Source organism: Oncorhynchus keta, chromosome 21 (assembly GCF_023373465.1).
Source record: "Oncorhynchus keta strain PuntledgeMale-10-30-2019 chromosome 21, Oket_V2, whole genome shotgun sequence".
Taxonomy (NCBI): Eukaryota; Metazoa; Chordata; class Actinopteri; order Salmoniformes; family Salmonidae; genus Oncorhynchus; species Oncorhynchus keta.
In genome coordinates, this window is record NC_068441.1 from 32,698,731 (window position 1) to 32,719,508 (window position 20,778).

Genomic DNA, 20,778 nt, shown 5'->3' on the forward strand with positions numbered 1-20,778 from the left:
TTTCAACTGTTCTGCCTTATTATTATTCGACCATGCTGGTCATTTATGAACATTTGAACATCTTGGTCATGTTCTGTTATAATCTCTACCCGGCACAGCCAGAAGAGGACTGGCCACCCCACATAGCCCGGTTCCTCTCTAGGTTTCTTCCTAGGTTTTGGCCTTTCTAGGGAGTTTTTCCTAGCCACCGTGCTTTTACACCTGCATTGTTTGCTGTTTGGGGTTTTAGGCTGGGTTTCTGTACAGCACTTTGAGATATCAGCTGATGTACGAAGGGCTATATAAATAAATTTGATTTGATTTGATTTGATTTTGAATTAGAGAGAGCATACTTAAATTCACACAGGACACCGGATAGGTAGTGCCGTGGTGGAGATCTGACTAGGGTCAGTTTGTTATATCTGGAGGACTTCTCCTGTCCTATCCAGTGTCCTGTGTGAATTTAAGTATGCTCTCTCTAATTCTCTCTTTCTCTATTTCTTTCTCTCTCTCGGAGGCCTGAGCCCTAGGACCATGCCTCAGGACTACCTGACATGCTGTCCCCAGTCCACCTGGCCGTGCTGCTGCTCCAGTTTCAACTGTTCTGCCTGTGATTATTATTATTTGACCATTTTGGTCATTTATGAACATTTGAACATCTTGGCCATGTTCTGTTATAATCTCCACCCGGCACAGCCAGAAGAGGACTGTCCACCCCACATAGCGTGGTTCCTCTCTAGGTTTCTTCCTAGGTTTTGGCCTTTCTAGGGAGTTTTTCCTAGCCACTGTACTTCTACACCTGCATTGCTTGCTGTTTGGGGTTTTAGGCTGGGTTTCTGTACAGCACTTTGAGATATCAGCTGATGTACGAAGGGCTATATAAATACATTTGATTTGATTTGAAGATCCACAAAATGTATTCCATGGGACAAAACTAGGTCCAGAGTATGACTGTGACAGTGAGTAGGTCCAGAGACATGTTGGACAAAACCCACTGAGTCGATGATGGCTCCGAAAGCCTTTTGGAGTGGGTCTGTGGACTTTTCCATGTGAATCTTAAAGTCACCAAAGATTAGAATATTATCTGCTATGACTACAAGGTCTGATAGGAATTCAGGGAACTCAATGAGGAACACTGTATATGGCCCAGGAGGCCTGTAAACAGTAGCTATAAAAAGTGATTGATGAGGCTGCATAGATTTCATGACTAGAAGCTCAAAAGACGAAAACATTTTTTTTTTTTTGTAAATTGAAATTTGCTATCGTAAATGTTAGCAGCACCTCTGCCTTTGCGGGATGCACTGGGGATATGGTCACTAGTGTAGCCAGGAGGTGAGGCCTCATTTAACACAGTAAATTCATCATGCTTAAGCCATGTTTCAGTCAGGCCAATCACATGAATATTATGACCATTGATTAGTTCATTGACTATAATTGCCTTTGAAGTAAGGGATCTAACATTAAGTAGCCCTATTTTGAGATGTGAGGTATCATGATCTCTTTCAATAATGACAGGAATGGAGGTCTTTATCCTAGTGAGAGTGCTAAGGCGAACACCGCCATGTTTAGTTTTGCCCAACCTAGGTCGAGGCACAGAAACGGTCTCAATGGGGATAGCTGAGCTGACTACACTGACTGTGCTAGTGGCAGACTCCACTAAGCTGGCAGGCTGGCTAACAGCCTGCTGCCTGGCCTGCACCCTATTTCATTGTGGAGCTAGAGGAGTTAGAGCCCTGTCTATGTTGGTAGATAAGATGAGAGCACCCCTCCAGCTAGGATGGAGTCCGTCACTCCTCAGCAGGTCAGGCTTGGTACTGTTTGTGGGTAAGTCCCAGAAAGAGGGCCAAATATCTACAAATTCTATCTTTTGGGAGGGGCAGAAAACAACCAGCGATTGAGTTGTGAGACTCTGCTGTAGAGCTCATCACTCCCCCTAACTGGGAGGGGGCCAGAGAGAATTACTCGATGCCGACATATCTTTCTAGCTGATTTACACGCTGAAGCTATGTTGCGCTTGGTGATCTCTGACTGTTTCATCCTAACATCGTTGGTGCAAATGTGGATAACAATATCTCTATACTCTCTACACTCACCAGTTTTAGCTTTAGCCAGCATCATCTTCAGATTAGCCTTAACGTCGGTAGCCCTGCCCATTGGTAAACAGTGTATGATAGCTGGATGATTCGTTTTAAGTCTAATACTGTGGATAATGGAGTCGCCAATGACTAGAGTTTTCAATTTGTCAGAGCTAATGGTGGGAAGCTGGGAGGCGTCTCAGATCCCGTAACGGGGGAGTAGAGACAAGAGAAGGCTCGGCCTCTGACTCCGACTTGTTGCTTAATGGGGAAAAACACCGGTTGAGCATTCCTACAGCATTTCCCTCCAGAAGCCATGAGAAAGTTGTCCGGCGGGGACCGTGCGATGGGATTTATACTAATGTTACTATCTGTACTTACTGGTGGCACATAAGCTGTTTCATCCTTTCCTACACTAAAATGACCCTTGCCTAACGATTGCGTCTGAAGCTGGGCTTGTAGCACAGCTATCCTCGCCGTAAGGAGATTGTTCTCCTGTATATTATGAGTACAGCGACTGCAATTAGAAGGCATCATGTTAATGTTACTTCTTATCTTCGGCTGTTGGAGGTCCTGACGAACCATGTCCAGATAAAGCGTCCGGAGTGAAAAAATTGAAAGAAAAAAAAGTTGAGGGAAAAACCTCAAATATAAACGGTAATTAAAAAGTAAAACCGTAAAGTTGTCAGGTAGCAAGGTAAGCATAATAATAATAATAATATGCCTCAGTAGTTTTGGGATAAAATACTTAAGTCAACTGGATTACATTTTAAACTCCCTTCTGTATTAGTGCTTCATGACTCGACTGTTTGAAGATGGTCCATAATAAGTTAGACAAATATTACATTTGATAATACTAGTGGATTTTGTGTAATGTCAGCATTCCCTGTCATTGCTCCAAAGCACAACGGAATGTGGTGTTGTCTTGTGGGAATGGCTATTTTATCATCTATTATCACATTATAAGCTCCTGGCATCCTATAGGTTTAGGCTAGTCCCCTACTTCGTCTTGATCATACACATGTGTTTTTATCAGTGTATGTAGTTGATTTCCTGATATTTATTTTGGCAGGTTATTGAAGTGGTTACAAAGCATGGCATTTAACTGTGCTGCTTCTACATGGTCAACTAGCATCAAGCTGCCCTCTGCTGGGAAAAGCATACACTGACAGAATATGCTTCAAGTGGAAACTTCTACCATGACAAATACACACAGCATACTGAGTAGTACCAGTACACATGATAGTACACACCACAGAACACTCAGCAGTAAACAGAGCCAATGAGACAGTGATCTAAATAGGATTTCACATAATCTATATAAATAATGTGGGTTTTCACATATTCCAGCCCCTCTATAGTCCCAATCAGTGTTAGATAGAATGTTACAGTCCTACCCGCCTGTGGGGAAAACAAACTTTGGTTACCTAGGTTACCCCATTGGCTCATAGAAAAAAAAATCACAATTCTCTTGTTGTCTGCTTGTTTTCGTCAATTCAAAATAACATTAAAGAAAAGCTCAACATGTCTAAAGAGTCATTGTCAACATCGCCTGCTCCTGAGTGTTTACACTAAGCAACATTAAATGTGCTACAAGTAGGACATTTATTTTATTTTCGCACTAACTTCAGAAAATGTCCATAATACTTTTTTTAAATGTGTATATTTTTTATTTTACTAGGCAAGTCAGTAAGAACAAATTCTCATTTTCTCATTTATTTTATTTTCGCACTAACTTCAGAAAATGTCCATAATACTTTTTTAAAATGTGTATATTTTTTATTTTACTAGGCAAGTCAGTAAGAACAAATTCTCATTCTCATCTACCCCAGCCAAACCGGTACGACGCTGGGCTGTGATACAGCCTGTATCAGGAATCAAGGTATGACCCAGATGCAAATCAAATCAAATCACATTTATTTATATAGCCCTTCGTACATCAGCTGATATCTCAAAGTGCTGTACAGAAACCCAGCCTAAAACCCCAAACAGCAAGCAATGCAGGCGTAGAAGCACGGTGGCTAGGAAAAACTCCATAGAAAGGCCAAAACCTAGGAAGGAACCTAGAAAAGAAACAGGCTATGTGGGGTGGCCAGTCCTCTTCTGGCTGTGCCGGGTGGAGATTATAACAGAACATGGCCAAGATGTTCAAATGTTCATAAATGACCAGCATGGTCCAATAAGAACAAGGCAGAACAGTTGAAACTGGAGCAGCAGCATGGCCAGGTGGACTGGGGACAGCAAGGAGTCATCATGTCAGGTCGTCCTGGGGCATGGTCCTAGGGCTCAAGTCCTCAGAGAGAGAGAAAGAAAGAGAGAAAGAAAGAGAGGAGAGAATTAGAGAACACACACTTAGATTCACACAGGACACCGAATAGGACAGGAGAAGTACTCCAGATATAACAAACTGACCCTAGCCCCCCGACACAAACTACTGCAGCATAAATACTGGAGGCTGAGACAGGAGGGGTCAGGAGACACTGTGGCCCCATCCGAGGACACCCCCGGACAGGGCCAAACAGGAAGGATATAACCCCACCCACTTTGCCAAAGCACAGCCCCCACACCACTAGAGGGATATCTTGTATGCAGACTCTAGAGTGTGTGGCTCTCCTTTATTTTCAAGCAGACTGTCGAAGTAACAATGTTTATTGTAGCAATAGGGACAGGCAAGACAGGTCACAGCAGGCAGGGGTCGAAGATCCAGGGTAAGGCAAAGGTACAGGGCGGCAGGCGGACTCAGGATCAGTTCAGTTCAGTTCAGTTATCCAGAGGTGGAGCAAAGGTACAGGACGGCAGGCAGGCTCAGCCAGAAAGGTCAGACATGCAAAGGTCAAGAACCAGGAGGACGATGAAAGAGAGGCTGGGAAACGATGGGCGCTGACAGGAAAAATGCTGGTAAGCTTGAACGAACACGACGAACTGGCAACAAACAGACAGAGAACACAGGTATAAATACACAGGTGATGATAGGGAAAATGGACGACACCTGGAGGGGGGTGGAGACAAGCACAAAGACAGGTGAAACAGATTAGGGCGTGACAGCCTGGACATATCAAATCCAAATCAAATTATATTTGTCACATGCACCGAATACAACAGGTGTTGGCCTTACAGTGAAATGTTTACTTACAAGCCCTTAACCAACAACGCAATTTTAAGAAAATACCTAAAAAAAAGTTAGAGATAAGAATAACATATAATTAAAGAGCAGCAGTCTTCATGACTGTTACTTTGATGTGGATGTGGACGCCAAGGAACTTGAAGCTCTCAACCTGCTTAACTACAGCCTTGTCGATCAAAATGGTGGCGTGCTCGGTCCTCCTTTTCCTGTAGTCCACAATCATCTCCTTTGACTTGATCATGTTTAGAGAGAGGTTGTTGTACTTGCAACACACGGTCAGGTCTCTGACCTCCTCCCTATAGCCTGCGTCATCGTTGTCGGTGATCACTTTTGTGTCATCGGCAAACTTAATCATGGTGTTGGAGTCGTGCCTGGCCACGCAGTTATGAGTGAACAGGGAGTACAGGAGGTGACTGAGCATGCACCCCTGAGGGGCCCCCGTGTTGAAAATCAGCATGGCTTATGTGTTGTTACCTACCCTTACCACCTGAAGGCGGCCCGTGAGGAAGTCCAGGATCCAGTTACAGAGGGAGGTGTTTAGTCCCAGGGTCCTTAGCTTAGTTATGAGCTTTGAGGGCACTATGGTGTTGAACGTCGGCTGTAGTCAATGAATAATATTCAATGAATGTTTTGGTCCAATCAATAGGCGAATATTACAGTCAATCACAATACTGGCGGTTAAGTAATACTGTGAAAAACTATAATTCCACTATTACTGCAGGTATATACTGAGTATACCAAAAATGAGGAACACCAGCCTAATGTTGAGTTGAACCCCTCCATTTTCCCCTGAGAACAGCCTCAATTAATCTGGGCATGGCCTCTACAAGGTGTCGAAAGCATTCCACAGGGATTCTGGCCCATGTTGACTCCCCATGCTTCCCACAGTTGTGTCAGGTTGAATGGATGTCCTTTGGGTGGTGGACCATTCTTGATACACAGGAAACTGCTGAGTGTGAAAAACCCAGCAGCGTAGCAGTTCATTACACAAACTGGTACACCTGGCACCTACTACCATGCCCTGTTCAACAACCTGGCACCAGAGCATGTTATATTATTCTGTGATGTAAATCCGAGACACTCCATTTAGTATGATATGTTACGTTTCATATTGGTATATTAATTTGTGAATATCCATCACTCATTTCATATGATATGTTAAGAATTACAATTTGTATTATATGTTCCGAATTTGCAAAATGTACTATATGTTATGAATTAGCAAATCGTGTTATATATTGCAAGTTTGCAAATGTCCAATATGTTACGAATTTGCAAAGGTATGATATGTTACGAATTCCAGCTAGGTGCTAACGTTAGCTAGCTTGCTAACTTTAGCTATGGTAGGGGTTAGGGTTAAGTTTAGGAGTTAGGTTAGGGTTAAGGATAGGGGGCGGCAGGATAGCCTAGTATTTAGAGCGTTGGACTAGTAAACGGAAGGTTGCAAGTTCAAACCCCCAAGCTGACAAGGTACAAATCGTTCTACCCCTGAACAGGCAGTTAACCCACTGTTCCTAGGCCGTTATTGAAAATAAGAATTTGTTCTTAACTGACTTGCCTAGTTAAATAAAGATAAAAAAAAATAAAAAGAGGAAGGGTTAGCTAACATGCTAAGTAGATAAAAAGTAGTAAGTAGTTGAAAAGTTGCAAACCCGACCAACCACCCTACTTTTGATTTTGCCTTATGTAACCATACCAAACGTAACATATGATACTAAATGGAATGTCTTAGATTTCCGTACAGAATCATACAAAATGTTATGAGACAAGGTAGCGATGGGGAGCGTTGCTGCAAAGCTATTTTCAGGTCTCTCCAGAGATGTTTGATCGGGTTCAAGTCTGGGCTCTGGCTGGGCCACTCAAGGACATTCAGAGACTCGTCCCGAAGCCAAGCCACTCCTATGTTGTCTTGGCTGTGCTTAGGGTTGTTGTCCTGTTGGAAGGTGAACCTTCACCCCAGTCTGAGGTACTGAGCGCTCTGGAGCAGGTTTTAATCAAGGATCTCTGTTCTTTGCTGCGCTCATCTTTGTCTCCCAGTCCCTGCAGCTGAAAAACATCCCCACAGCATGATGCTGCCATCACTATGCTTCAGTGTAGGGATGGTGCCAGGTTTCCTCCAGGTGTGACTCTTGGCATTCAGAACAGAGTTCAATCTTGGTTTCATCAGACCAGAGCATCTTGTTTCTCATGGTCTGAGAGTCTTTAGGTGCCTTTTGGCAAACTCCAAGCTGGCTGTCATGTGCCTTTTACTGACGAGTGTCTTTTTTTTGTACCTTTTCTCCACAGAGGAACAACAGCAGCTTTTCCTTGTGTTTTTTTCTTTCTGTATAACAAAAAATCTACAATGAAGTTGTTTTCCCCAATTTGTGGACGTGGTCAAAGGGAAATCCTTCATGTGATGTATCGACTCGGAGTATACATATGTAGGATCTTAGTTAGAGCCAGTTTACTACAACCGGATATTCAACATTAACATTAACATTCAACATTAAAATGAGTAACACATACATAGCCACATGTTGAGGTAACAAGAACTTTAAATGTCTTCTTATGCAATCATATAAAGCATGCATGTTCAAGATAGCATGCATAGGACAACGCAGGTCTGTGGACATCTTCACAAATGCTGTGATAATCTGTACATAATCTCAAATGTTTTGGAACACTTGCAGCATGTACTTTTAATGTATTCTCATCTGCAATCAAGTTCATTTGGTTCTGCTATCAGGAAGCACAGGGATAACACTTCAATCTGTTGAATAAATAAGCTAAATATCTGATATTGTATTCCCATTTGAACTTTCAACCATTTTTAAATGAAAATTCAGTGGTGAGATTCCTGTGTTTCTCCTCATTATTGCATACTCGAAACAGCACAAGTTCTGCTTCGTGTGTGTTCAATGTCAGCTTAATCATCAAGCATGTGTGGAAAAATAAACTGCCATTTGCCATACTCTCACACAATATTCACAACCATTCTCAAGGCAGTGTGAATCCTTGCTGCAAAGATGTATTGCTGAACATGATGTTTGTGAAAAAGTAGACAGCAGAGTAGAGAGAGGCATGTCTTTACAAGAGCTCTAGAAGTAGAAGAGGAGGAGTCCCTTTATATAAGTTCTCTCATTGTAATGGAATGTTCTTACTCTGATGGTTGAGAGAGACAGGATAAGTCAACAGAGGAGAGATGATTCAGATTGGGTACTTTTCTGTTCAGAAGCAACTGCCAAGTACCAATTATAATTATAGGACTAAATGGGATTTTAGTACAGAAAGTATGACCTTTTTGTTCACACACAACAGTAAGGAGATGTTTAAGACTATTCATTTTTCTGTTAGGAACATCTGCAGAGAATGACCAAAGCCCTCTTATATATATGTTTGAATCATTCTTGAGAAATACTTATGGAGGATTTTCATTTCAGTTCCCTTGTTGTCATGCAGACAACATGTTGGTAGAGCTCCACTGACAGAGAGAAACTAAGATGACACACACCTGTCACCAACCCCGCCCACCTCCACCCCACGCCTCTGTTCTACTGTAGGGCTGCCACTTGACTATAAAGCCCACATCTCCAGAGGAACACATAACACTGTCAATCTCTTTTTTAACAGGGAAAATGTTATGGACTATACTTTTAATGGTCAGTGGTCTGCTCGCTCTCGTCATGCTTTACTCTTCCCGCACAAGGTAATTGTTCTTCATATTTCTTGAACATTTGGATTGCAAAACAAAACATTGTAAATAATTTAGGTGTAATTTGTCAGTGTAACTTGATACAGTTGAAGTCGAAAGTTTACATACACCTTAGCCAAATACATTTAAACTCAGTTTTTCACTATTCCTGACATCTAATCCTAGTCAAAATTCCCTGTCTTAGGTCAGTTAGGATCACCACCTTATTTTAATTAAGAATGTGAAATGTCAGAATAATATTAGAGAGAATGGTTAATTTCAGCTTTTATTTCTTTCATCACGTTCCCAGTGGGGCAGAAGTTTACATACACTCAATTAGTATTTGGTAGCATTGCCTATAAATTGGGGCAAACGTTTCGGGTCGCCTTCCACAAGCTTCTTACAATAATTTGGGTGAATTGTGGCCCATTCCTCCTGACAGAGCTGGTGTGACTGAGTCAGGTTTGTAGGCCTCGTTGCTCGCACACGCTTTTTCAGTTCTGCCCACACATTTTCTATAGGATTGAGGTCAGGGCTTTGTGATGGCCACTCCAATACCTTGAATTTGTTGTCCTTAAACCATTTTGCCACAACTTTGGAAGTATGCTTGGGGACATTGTCCATTTGGAAGACTCATTTGCGACAAAGCTTTAACTTCCTGACTGATGTCTTGAGATATTGCTTCAATATATCCACATAATTTCCCTCCCTCATGATGCCATCTATTTTGTGAAGTGCACCAGTCCCTCCTGCATCAAAACACCACCACGACATGATGCTGCCAACCCTGTGCTTCACATTTGGGATGGTGTTCTTCAGCTTGCAAGCCTCCCCTTCTTCCTCCAAACATAACGATGGTCATTATGGCCAAACAGTTTTATTTTTGTTTCATCAGACCAGAGGACATTTCTCCAAACAGTACGATCTTCATCCCCATGTGCAGTTGCAAACAGTAGACTGGCTTTTTTTATGGTGGTTTTGGAGCAGGGGCTTCTTCCTTGCTGAGCGGCCTTTCAGGTTATGTTGATATAGGACTCGTTTTACTGTTGATATAGATACTTTTGTACCTGTTTCCTCCAGCATCTTCATAGGGTCCTTTGCTGTTGTTATGGGATTGATTTGCACTATTCACACCAAAGTACATTCATGTCTAGGAGACCGAACGTGACTCCTTCCTGAGAGGTATGACGGCTGCGTACTATTGTTTGTACAGGTGAACGTGGTACCTTCAGGCATTTGGAAATTGCTCCCAAGGATGAATCAGACTTGTGGAGGTGTTACAATTCTTTTTCTGAGGTCTTGGCTGATTTATTTTGATTTCCCCATGATGTCAAGCAAAGAGACACTGAGTTTGAAGGTAGTCCTTGAAATACATCCACAGGTGCACCTCCAATTAACTCGAATGATGTCAATTATTCCATCAGAAGGTTCTAAAACCATGACATCCTTTTCTGGAATTTCCCAAGCTGTTTGAAGGCACAGTCAACTTAGTGTATGTAAACATCTGACCCACTGGAATTGTGATACAGTGAATTATAAGTGAAATAATCTGTCTGATAACAATTGCTGGAAAAGTGACTTGTGTCATGCACAAAGTAGATGTCCTTACCGACTTGCCAAAAATGAGTTTTAATGACTCCAACCTAAGTGTATGTCAACTTCCGACTTCAACTGTATATTTAAGCTATATTGTAAACGTGTTCTCTTCCTAATATTGAACATTGCTGTAAAAACCGTAACAAATGTCTCACTTCCTCAGTTACAAAGAGATTGACTTTCTACACAGAAATCAATTCATGAAAAGAATGTCAGGGTTATACATGTCTCACTGATTATACAACATTCTTGAACATGCAGCGTAGACCATTAGACCATGATTATATGGTTAGTCAAAACCCATTGTTAATCCTATGTCATATGTCTACACTGCAGTACTATTGTTAGTCATTTTTTTTGGTATTTATTAGGATCTCAATAATGCAGCAGCTACTCTTCTTGGAGTCTACACAAAACATAAAACATGACATGATACCGGATTTTAATAGACAAGAACAGCTCAAGGAGAGCCCACACATTCAACTACTTTAGGGCATCTCCCTAACTGTAGCTCTGAAACCAGTTGGTTTTGTGTGGGAGGTGAAGTGTTCATCTAGGTTGGCAACTGTATGTCTGTTTCTCCCAGAAAGAAAAATGAGCCACCATTAGTCAAAGGCTTTATTCCATGGCTGGGTCATGCCCTGGAGTTTGGAAAAGATGCTGCAAAGTTCCTAACACGGATGAAACAAAAACATGGTGATATTTTTACGGTAAGATTCTCTATACATTTTTGTGACCAGGTAACTGTGTACCTCGTCAATCTTCAACACTTTCTTTATGTCTTTGTTAGTGACGTAGAAAGGGTTGCTGTGAACCTGTAGAAGTTATTTGACTTTCAAACGCTTCTTTCATCTTTATGGCATCTAGTGCTATGTGCATCTCCAATTCACATTGCTTTTGCTTTCACAAACAATACTATTGTAATGTGTAATGTGACTCTGACAGTCGTGCATAGACAATGCCATGACTTTAACGTTTGAAATAATGTCTTACAGGTGCGTGTTTGTGGTCATTACATCACCGTACTGCTGGACCCTAACTCCTATGACGCAGTCCTCGATGACACAGCCTCTCTGGACTTCAGTCGCTATGCCCAGGTCCTGAAGCAGAGGATCTTCAACCTGAGACTACCCAATCACAACCCAGACACAGAGAGGGCCTGGATGGAACAGTAAGTGTTCTAGACCTGTATGCACATGACCTCACACCTGAACTCAGACCTATCCACACACACATGACCTCAAACCTGACCTCACACCTATCCACACATACATGACCTCACACCTGAACTCACACCTATCCACACACACATGACCTCAAACCTGACCTCACACCTATCCACACACACACGTGACCTCACACCTGACCTCACACCTATCCACACACACACATGACCTCACACCTATCCACATACACGTGACCTCACACCTGACTTCACACCTATCCACACACACATGACCTCACACCTAAACTCACACCCATCCACACACACATGACCTCACACCTGACCTCACACCTATCCACACATACATGACCTCACACTTGACCTCACACTTGACCTCACACCTGAACTCACACCTATCCACACACACACACATGACCTCACACCTGACCTCACACCTATCCACACACACATGACCTCACACCTGACCTCACACCTATCCACAAACACACATGACCTCACACCTGACCTATCCACACACACATGATCTCACACTTGACCTCACACCTGACCTCACAACTATCCACACCCACCTGACCTCACACCTGATCTCACACCTATCCAAACACACCTGACCTCACACCTGATCTCACACCTATCCACACACACTTGACCTCACACCGTAATGTACAGTTCCCTGTCAAGGACAATAAAATATAAGAAAATAAACTAACTAATAAGAAATTAATCTCCACCAGAAGACTACATGCACATTCATCTAATTCCATCTGTGTTAACATGTTGTAGCAATAATCTCTCCTCTCCATCAAATCCCTGTCCAGGCACTTCCAGGGCCCCAGCCTGGCCAGACTGAGCAGCAGCATGCACCTCCACCTCCAGACCCTGCTAAGGGAAGAGGAGAGGAGCTGTATCCCAGCAGAGTGGAGGCAGGACGGACTTTTCAGCCTCTGTTACAGCCTGCTCTTCAGGTAAAAAACAGAACTAAATTATGTCTGTGCTGGCCTGCTACTGTACATGTGTTAATAGTCATCCTGCTCTTCAGGTAACATCAGAAATGTTTCAGGGTCACTGGCCTGGGGGTTAATTTAGGGTCAAATTAGAGTATCATGCCTGGACCAAATTGCATAACTCTTACACACAAGAGTTAATACCTACTCTTATACAAGAGTTACACTTATTTCTGTCCTTATAGGGCTGGGTATCTCACACTCTTTGGTACAGAGAAAAGCAACAACGTCACTGAACTCGCTGCTGTCTACAAAGAGTTCCGCAAGTTCGATGGTCTTCTCACAAAACTGGCTCGTTCAACCCTTAAGCAAGGTACATAATACAGAGCTTAATCTAATGTACAATATGTATTCATACATTACTCATATGTATACAGTATTTATCTATTCATAAACACCAGTTGTTTTTCTGTACCTGTCTCTCTGTCTGCCTGTCATCTCTGTGTACCTGTCTCTGTTTGCCTGTCTCTCTGTCTGCCTGTCTCTCTGTGCACCTGTCTCTGTTTACCCATCTCTCTGTCTGCCTGTCTCTCTGTGTGTGATCTGGCCTCTCTAACCTGTGTCTCTCTCTCTATGTCGATAGAGGAGAAGAGGACAGCAAGCCAATCCCAGGAGCGACTGTGGGAGCTGCTGTCCCCAGCCTGGCTGAGCAGAGGAAAGGGGTCAGAGAGCATAGATCATGGGTCAGACAGCAGCTCCTGGCAGCAGAGTTACCTCAGGCATCTACAGAGGGAAGGAGTGGACACAGAGATGCAGAGACGAGCCATGCTGCTTCAGCTCTGGGCCACCCAGGTGACAGAAGACAGAACAGACTAATCCTTTCACACAATGTTCTGACACACCCCGATGACCAAATACACCTTCTCTTCCTGTGCCTTCTTTGCTACTAGTGGCCCTGGCATGCATGAGTTCACTGGATTTTTCTCTCCCAATGACTCATAACGTCCATGTCAGCACAGTTGACTCATGATACCATTATGTGAGAAGTAATGAATGTGAAAAAGGTTTCCATTCATGTGTTTCCATGGCACCTGTTATGTGTTGTCTTAGACAATGGGTCCACACATTCCAGATCACTGCCCTCTGTGGAAAAAAGAAGAGTTGGCAGGACACCCAAACCAACCTGTCTAATTTCAAACAGAAATGGACAAATGTGTCAGAATACATCTGAGGCATCAGAATATGTTCTCAAAATGAGATCAAGACATTAGGCCTAGTGTGCAAATGTAAGGACAATTTAGAGGTATCATCTGTAAATGTTGATGTTAAAATCCAATATAGATCACAGCAATGAAGTTGTCTCCAACTCTATATTCATGAGCTCCAGAGGTGGTTTAACAACAGGTTCCTTGTGGCTTCCTTCCTCAAACCAGTCCCAACAAGTTGTGATGAATGAGCTGTTGTTGCACTGTGTGGCCAGATGGGAGAGCTAGTGTGCTGTCTGTCTGTCTGTCTGTCTGGCACTTGTCTCACCATAAGTTTCAGAGCTGCAAAGACGCACAGGTGCCATTTGTACCAGGCCCTCTCTGCTCCCTTTGGCACTTTTGATGCTCTGTTCAGCCTGGAGCACTGGAGCCCTTGTCGGCCTACTCAGACCAGGGGAATGCTAGAGAGTCCTTGGCCAAGATGGTACCTCTGTCTCTGGGGACCTTGAATCCCTTGCCAGGCTGCGATAGGGGGGGGGCAGCTTGTCTTTTAGCATCAGTGTATCCTGCTTATTGATGTTTGTTCTGCTGGGAATCTGGCCCAGTCACAGTTAGACAGTGCCAGGAAGAGGAGCACCACTGAAACATATTAGAACTGAGGGTGAGGAGAAGGTAGTGTGTTGTAGATTCTGTCATCACCAGTCACACAGAGAAGAGGTAGGCTTCCTCAGTGTAAAATACAATACTGACTGAATTTCAGTCTCTTCCATCGCAGATGCTTCATCACATGCTATACACCCAACATGCTGTCATGTTGATACAAAATATAAAAATGTATTGCAACATAGTTATGAGAGCTTTGTGTTTATGGCTCTGTATGTGTTGTTGGGGATTGGGGTGGAGGCAGTTCCACAGCCCAGTGAATCTCTGAGCTAGTGTCATATTCAGTCCATCACACACTTGACTGCTCCCCTGCTGTCAACACAACTACACCAGTACACACTCAGAAGAGTTGAGGAGGAAACAAAGTGTCTTACTGTACACCAGTGAATTTTCAATTGGAATTCCAAGTTTTTGAATCTTAATTTATTCTTGATTTGCAGGAAAACACTAAAATGTCAGTAAAAACATGCAGAATATTCATTGACTATTTATACTGTAAGACTCCTACTGTTCCCCCTAAAGTAAACTGAGATGAAGCCTTCCAGTTTTTGGAGCCTAGTGTTCATCCTATGGGATCTGTGATGGGACAGGCCAGTGAGTCACTCAGAGAGCCACTGGACCTCATCTTTGCCTTGCATTAGCCCTGGCTGTCATTGGATCAGTTAAGACCTGACCTGTGAGAGGAAATGGTGAAGAGAGAGGCTCCCTGAACCGACAGCAATTATCGTCTGACTGTTCTCAGCCCTCTGTAGACTTTGACCGCCCGGTCTACACAGACCTGACAGCTCTAAAGGCCGCAGTACCATGATGTAAGGAAGGACTAAAAGAGAGAATAAAAGACAGAGTAAAGGGGGGGAAAGAGAACATCCGTGTGTAGATTTCTCCAAACACACTTCCATTTTCTCCTTGAGGCTTCTGGCAGTGTGTTCAAAGAGTACAGTATATGTACTCTGATTTGTCTGCTTTGTCTAACCTTGCAGTATAACTGCAACATCATGCTTGGTAATGGGTTCACTGTCTTTGATGGGCTCAGAGTAAGTGCTGTGTTGGATTTGTCTCACCTTAAAGTTCTGCTCTGTAATACACCTGCTGTTTCTGAACAGACTGAGTCTGTGTTGTGTTTTATTCCAGGGTAACGCTGGGCCTGCTGCCTTCTGGCTGCTGGGCTTCCTGCTCACCAACCCTGAGGCCATGAGAGCAGTGAAGGAGGAGCTCAGAGGCCTGGCTCTGCAGGAGGACGGCTCCCTACAGCACCACCTTCTGGACACACTGGAGCACCACAGCACACCTGTTTTTGGTAAGAGCCCCAGGCGACCTCTATTATTCACTTGCTGTCTCTTCCACCTCAGAGCTCTCAGGGCTCTCTGCCTAGCTCTGCCAGCCAGCCAAAGACATGCTGTAAAATATTGAACTGAAGCTCTGAACTGGGGGGGATAACCAGTGAAAAAATGAGAGATTCAGAGAACTGAATAAGTAAAGATGGATAAATATACTGTTTTTAACAGTGGTTTAATGAAGTTATGATGTGATATTATCCTCTTCTTATGTATCCACAGCTTTCCAGAAGGACATACCTCTAGTGTTATGATTATGTAGCCTGGTGCCAGGTCTGTTTGTGCTGTAGCTAACCCCTATGGTCATTGTCTACCACTGGAGTTGACTTTACATTATAAACCAATCTGGGCCAAAGGTAATGAATATGAGCTCCTTCACTCCCACACACTCCCAACCCTCTCTCATCATGTGTATGATACCTTTCTCCAATCAAAGATAGTGTTCTGAGCGAGACCCTGCGTCTGACTGCTGCTGCCCTCATCAACAGAGAGGTGATCCAGAACACAACCCTTCGTCTGGCCAGTGGACAGGAGTACCACCTCAGACAGGGGGACAGGGTGTGTCTGTTCCCCTTCCTCAGCCCACAGATGGACCCTCAGATACACCACGACCCACAGGTAATACAGCACAATACGGGTTACCTGACAAACACCCAGTTGGTGTTGAAATAATGTCATAATAATCTAAGCACTGGAAGCATACCAGTATACAGATGTATTTGCCATTTCTATTCAGTCTAATCCACCACCTGTTAATACAATGAATCTAAATGCCGTGTCTTTACTATCATTAACTGAAGACTGATAGTTTTTATCAAAGATTCTCTATAATTAGTTACTACGCGATCAACTGATTAATCACGTAACTAATTAACTAGGAAGTTGGGGCACGAAGGAAAAATATTCAGATTACAAAGTTATCATTTCCTAAAATAACTTTTCAGATATTTTATCTGATCAATTAGTCTTCGAATTAATTAATTGTTTACTTTACCTCATGTTAGTCTCATTCCAAACGTCATAAATTGTTGGTTATCTGCACGAACCCAGTCTTCACTATGAGTCATCCATACATCAATTGTCTTAAATAATTAATTTATTACTAACTAAGTAATTCACAGAAATGCATAAACAAACAAACAAGGTAAATGTAATGATAGGAGATTTGCCCTAGTGGGCTAAACCGGCATGGCGGCTTGTTAGACAAAAGGGGAAGCGGGGGTCGACTAAGAAGTCACTACAGAGTGATAATTATAACAATTGAAATGCTAATCCTTTACACATGAACGCTCACTCATTCGGGAACAATTACAATCAATATATATATTTACGCTCAGTGTGTCGTCTTGATCGCTGGTGAAAAGTTTGTGTCTTTCGTAGAATTGTCCGTCTCCCCTCCCTCTCGCTCTCTGTCTTGGTTAGAGGGGATAGTTCAAAGTGACATTCGTTATAGAATGGGTATTTCAGCGGTTGTCGTTCTTCGCGTTCAATGATACCGAATTCCTAGCTGCAGACTAGTAATTAGTATCAAAGACTTGTTCTTATTCTGTCGGGATCGATAGTCTAAGTTTAACCACGTGGTATGGTTAAAAGATTCAGCAATGGTTTACAACCTTTGTCCTCCTAATGGAGAAAAACATGGTCTGCAACCTTTAGCCATCTCATAATTGAGGTAAGCTCAGTCTGCTGATAATTTCTCAAAGTTGGGTTTTATTTGGAATGGCAGAAAAGGGGCTGTCCCAGGAGGCCTGACCCTAACTGGGCTCAGGGGCGGTCCTCTGATTTAGTTCAAATCAAAAGGGAATTGTATTTTTCTTCATTAAACAGTCTAAAATCATATTACACAATTATACAAACAGTATCATACTCACTCATTAATCTTATACAACAATTAGATGTAAAGCTCATATCTGAGGCTATTATATAAACAGCGTTATGGTAATGTGGCCACACCGTCTCCCATGAGCTTTCGCAAGTTGTGACAAACGGACCAGTTCGCAGCTGGATTCTTCACCGATCTTTTATACTTTCTTCTTTTTTTCTTCTCTGTTTTACAGACATTTCAATATGACCGCTTCCTAAACGCAGACGGGACAGAGAAGAAGAAGTTCTATAAGGATGGGGAGAGACTGAAATATTACACCATGCCATGGGGTGCAGGCAACAACATGTGTGTTGGGAGACACTTTGCAGTCAGTGGCATCAAACAGTGAGTATAATTTGACATTCTCCACCTGTTGTTATTGACAATGACCATAGGAGTTGGCAAGACAGCACAATCAGATCAGGAGGCAAGTTACCTCACACTAAGCTTAGTACATCCAAACCACTCCACGTTTGTTATGCTATTGCATAACATTTATTGGATGGATGTTTCCCTAATTAATGAGTTCATTAGTAAGGTATTAATGATTAATGAGGCATTTACAACCACATCAAGATCGCTACCTTAGGCTATGTATCTGTAGTGTGTAGTGCTGTATAAAACAACTAAGCAAATCCACTTCTCAGGATCAGTTCTTTATTTATATTAATCATTGTGTCTGCTTAGCTGTCAAATGTTTGGTACAGTGTCACGCCTTGACCAGCCCTTGGGGTTCTCTATAGTGCAATAGGTCAGAGCGTGACTAGGGGGTGTTCTAGTCTAGAATTTATATGTTGGTGTGAGTATGGTTCCCAATTGGAGACAGCTGATGATCGTTGCCTCTAATTGGGGATCAAACTTAGTGTGGTCCCTTTCCCACCTGCGTTTGTGGGATATTGTTTTGGTTTAGTGTTATGTGCGCTATGAATTTAATGTTCGTTTAGTCTTTTGATTTTTTGAGGGTTCACTTTAATAAATATGTGGAACTCTACTCACGCTGTGCCTTGGTCAGCTCATGATGTATACGACGAACGTGACATACAGATGTAGGATCTTAATTTGATCACTCTGTTGCAGGAACATTTTCCAGCAATGCATGATTTTTTTACTTGTAGTGTTGAGGTTTAAAAAGGATTCTGAAGTTTGTCATTTCCACTTTGCAATTTCATACTTGTTTCTCCCTTGAGAAACAAATTATCAATCCATACATATGCCCATTAATTATAATCAACGTAATAATTGTTGTCCTGTTGCTGTAGGATTATTTTCCTGTAGCAAACTGACTAGGAATTTAGCAAACTAAGTTCCTACACCTGTATCTCTATAGAGTTTAAATTTGTCATAAATTATTGAAATGGCCATTAACAGCTTTGAGTGCGATAGTTTATGCTGTATCGATGTGCAGTCGTATAGGGGTCCTCGAAGACGGTCACAAACTGCTGATGTGTGTGCCTTTCTGTGGAAGATATTAGTAGTTTAAAGGTCAAATCCTACTAATCCACAGTGAGATTAAGAGGCAGGTGGTAGAACAGTTGTAGACATACAGTATGGGTTCGCAATCTCTAGGCTTTACCATATGTGAGATATGCAAATATTGTATTACATGGCAGACTGCATTAAGATTACATTCTATCTACAACTGTGTACTCAAAGATACATTCAGGTCTGATTTTTTTTCTCAACTCATGCTTCTCTCCCCTCTCTGTGTCTGTCAGGTTTGCGTTCATGGTCCTCTCCCGGCTGGACCTGGAGCTGTGTGACCCGACTGCCACCGTTCCTCCGGTCAACCCAAGTCGATATGGTTTCGGGATGCTCCAGCCTGACGGAGACCTGGAGGTCCACTACAGACTCAAGACTCTGCACTAGGTCATGACCCCTGACCCCACACACCATCCTGATTTTAGATTTAAAAGACTCCAAAAAACGGTCAATCATTTCAGGTCCAGTACCATCGTTGGGCCGCGGGTGTAAAAGATTCAGCAGACTGCTGGCATTACACATCTGGATAGAAGACTACTGTAGCTCTGCTGGAGTCACTTATATTGATAACTTTGACACCTTCTGGAAACAGAAGATACTCTACAGCAGGGGTGTCAAAGTCAAATGGACGGAGGGCCAAATAAAAAATTTAGCTACAAGCCGAGGGCCGGACTGTTCGAATGTTCATTGAAAATTTTTTAAATGACGCATATAGTCTAGTGAACCTAATTGAACCTACTGAAAACCTAACAAATATATTCCAATATGATGAGATAAATAAAGCAATATTTTCTTATGGCTCTGTCAGTAATCTTTAATTTTCAACAGACACAAAAGACAAATTTCCTTTATATAAAAATCCCCATAACATGAACATTAAATGAAAGAAACCGGTATTCAAGGCACCATCAGTAGCCTATATTTTCTATTTTAGCAAAAGTGGGCTAAATTTACTTCAAAGAAAAAAACAATAATAGCAATTTTCTATCATCCACTCAACTGAAATATTTTAAAAATATAATTGGATTGAAATACAATAAAATAAAGTGCAAAAATCTATTAATCAAAAACAACACTTTGTTTAAGGAGAAGTAACATGCAGTGAAAACAAATATTAAACTTTAACTTTTAAACTTGAACTGAGTAAAAACTCTAAATATGTGATTGCACAGTAATGTTCACTTGTTTGAGGTTGAGGGTGATACTTGGTGGTGTCCCATCTTTTCCACAAGTTCATCAATGTTCGGGGTAAGGCTCTGAGCTGAGGAAATTCTCAGAATTGAGTGGAGGTGTTCAGCAGTAAGTCGACTTCTGTGTGATGTTTTGTTCAAGTTCATCAAAGAAAACAGTTGTTCACACAGGTATGTGCTGCCAAACATAGACAACGTTTGAGCAGCCTGGATGCGCAGCTGGGGCATTGTGTCGGGGAGGAAACGGGCGAACTCCGCAGCACCCACTGCCGCATATTTTGCCCTCAGTGCATCATTGCATTGGAGGTCAATCAACTCAATTTGGAGGTTTGGTGGTGAGCTTTCCACGTCAACAGCAAATGGGTTACCGAGCAGTTCCAACCTGCTTTTTTGTGCTTCAAAGTCAGCAAATCGGCGTCGAAAGTCAGCGGCAAGCATACCTATTTTATCAGCCAACTGTGCGCTC

At 42.5% G+C, this 20,778-nt stretch overlaps 1 protein-coding gene across 1 annotated transcript; it reads left to right on the forward strand.

Moving 5' to 3' along the window:
• Positions 1-8,761: 8,761 nt before the first annotated feature.
• On the forward strand, positions 8,762-19,923 carry LOC118399798 (prostacyclin synthase-like). The gene is made up of 10 exons (XM_035796037.2): positions 8,762-8,866; positions 11,034-11,157; positions 11,443-11,618; positions 12,452-12,598; positions 12,823-12,950; positions 13,221-13,429; positions 15,577-15,742; positions 16,216-16,397; positions 17,837-17,988; positions 19,359-19,923. The coding sequence occupies exons 1-10, from the start codon at positions 8,796-8,798 to the stop codon at positions 19,507-19,509; spliced, it is 1,506 nt and encodes a 501-aa protein (XP_035651930.1). The 5' UTR covers positions 8,762-8,795; the 3' UTR covers positions 19,510-19,923.
• The last annotated feature ends 855 nt before the right edge of the window (positions 19,924-20,778 follow it).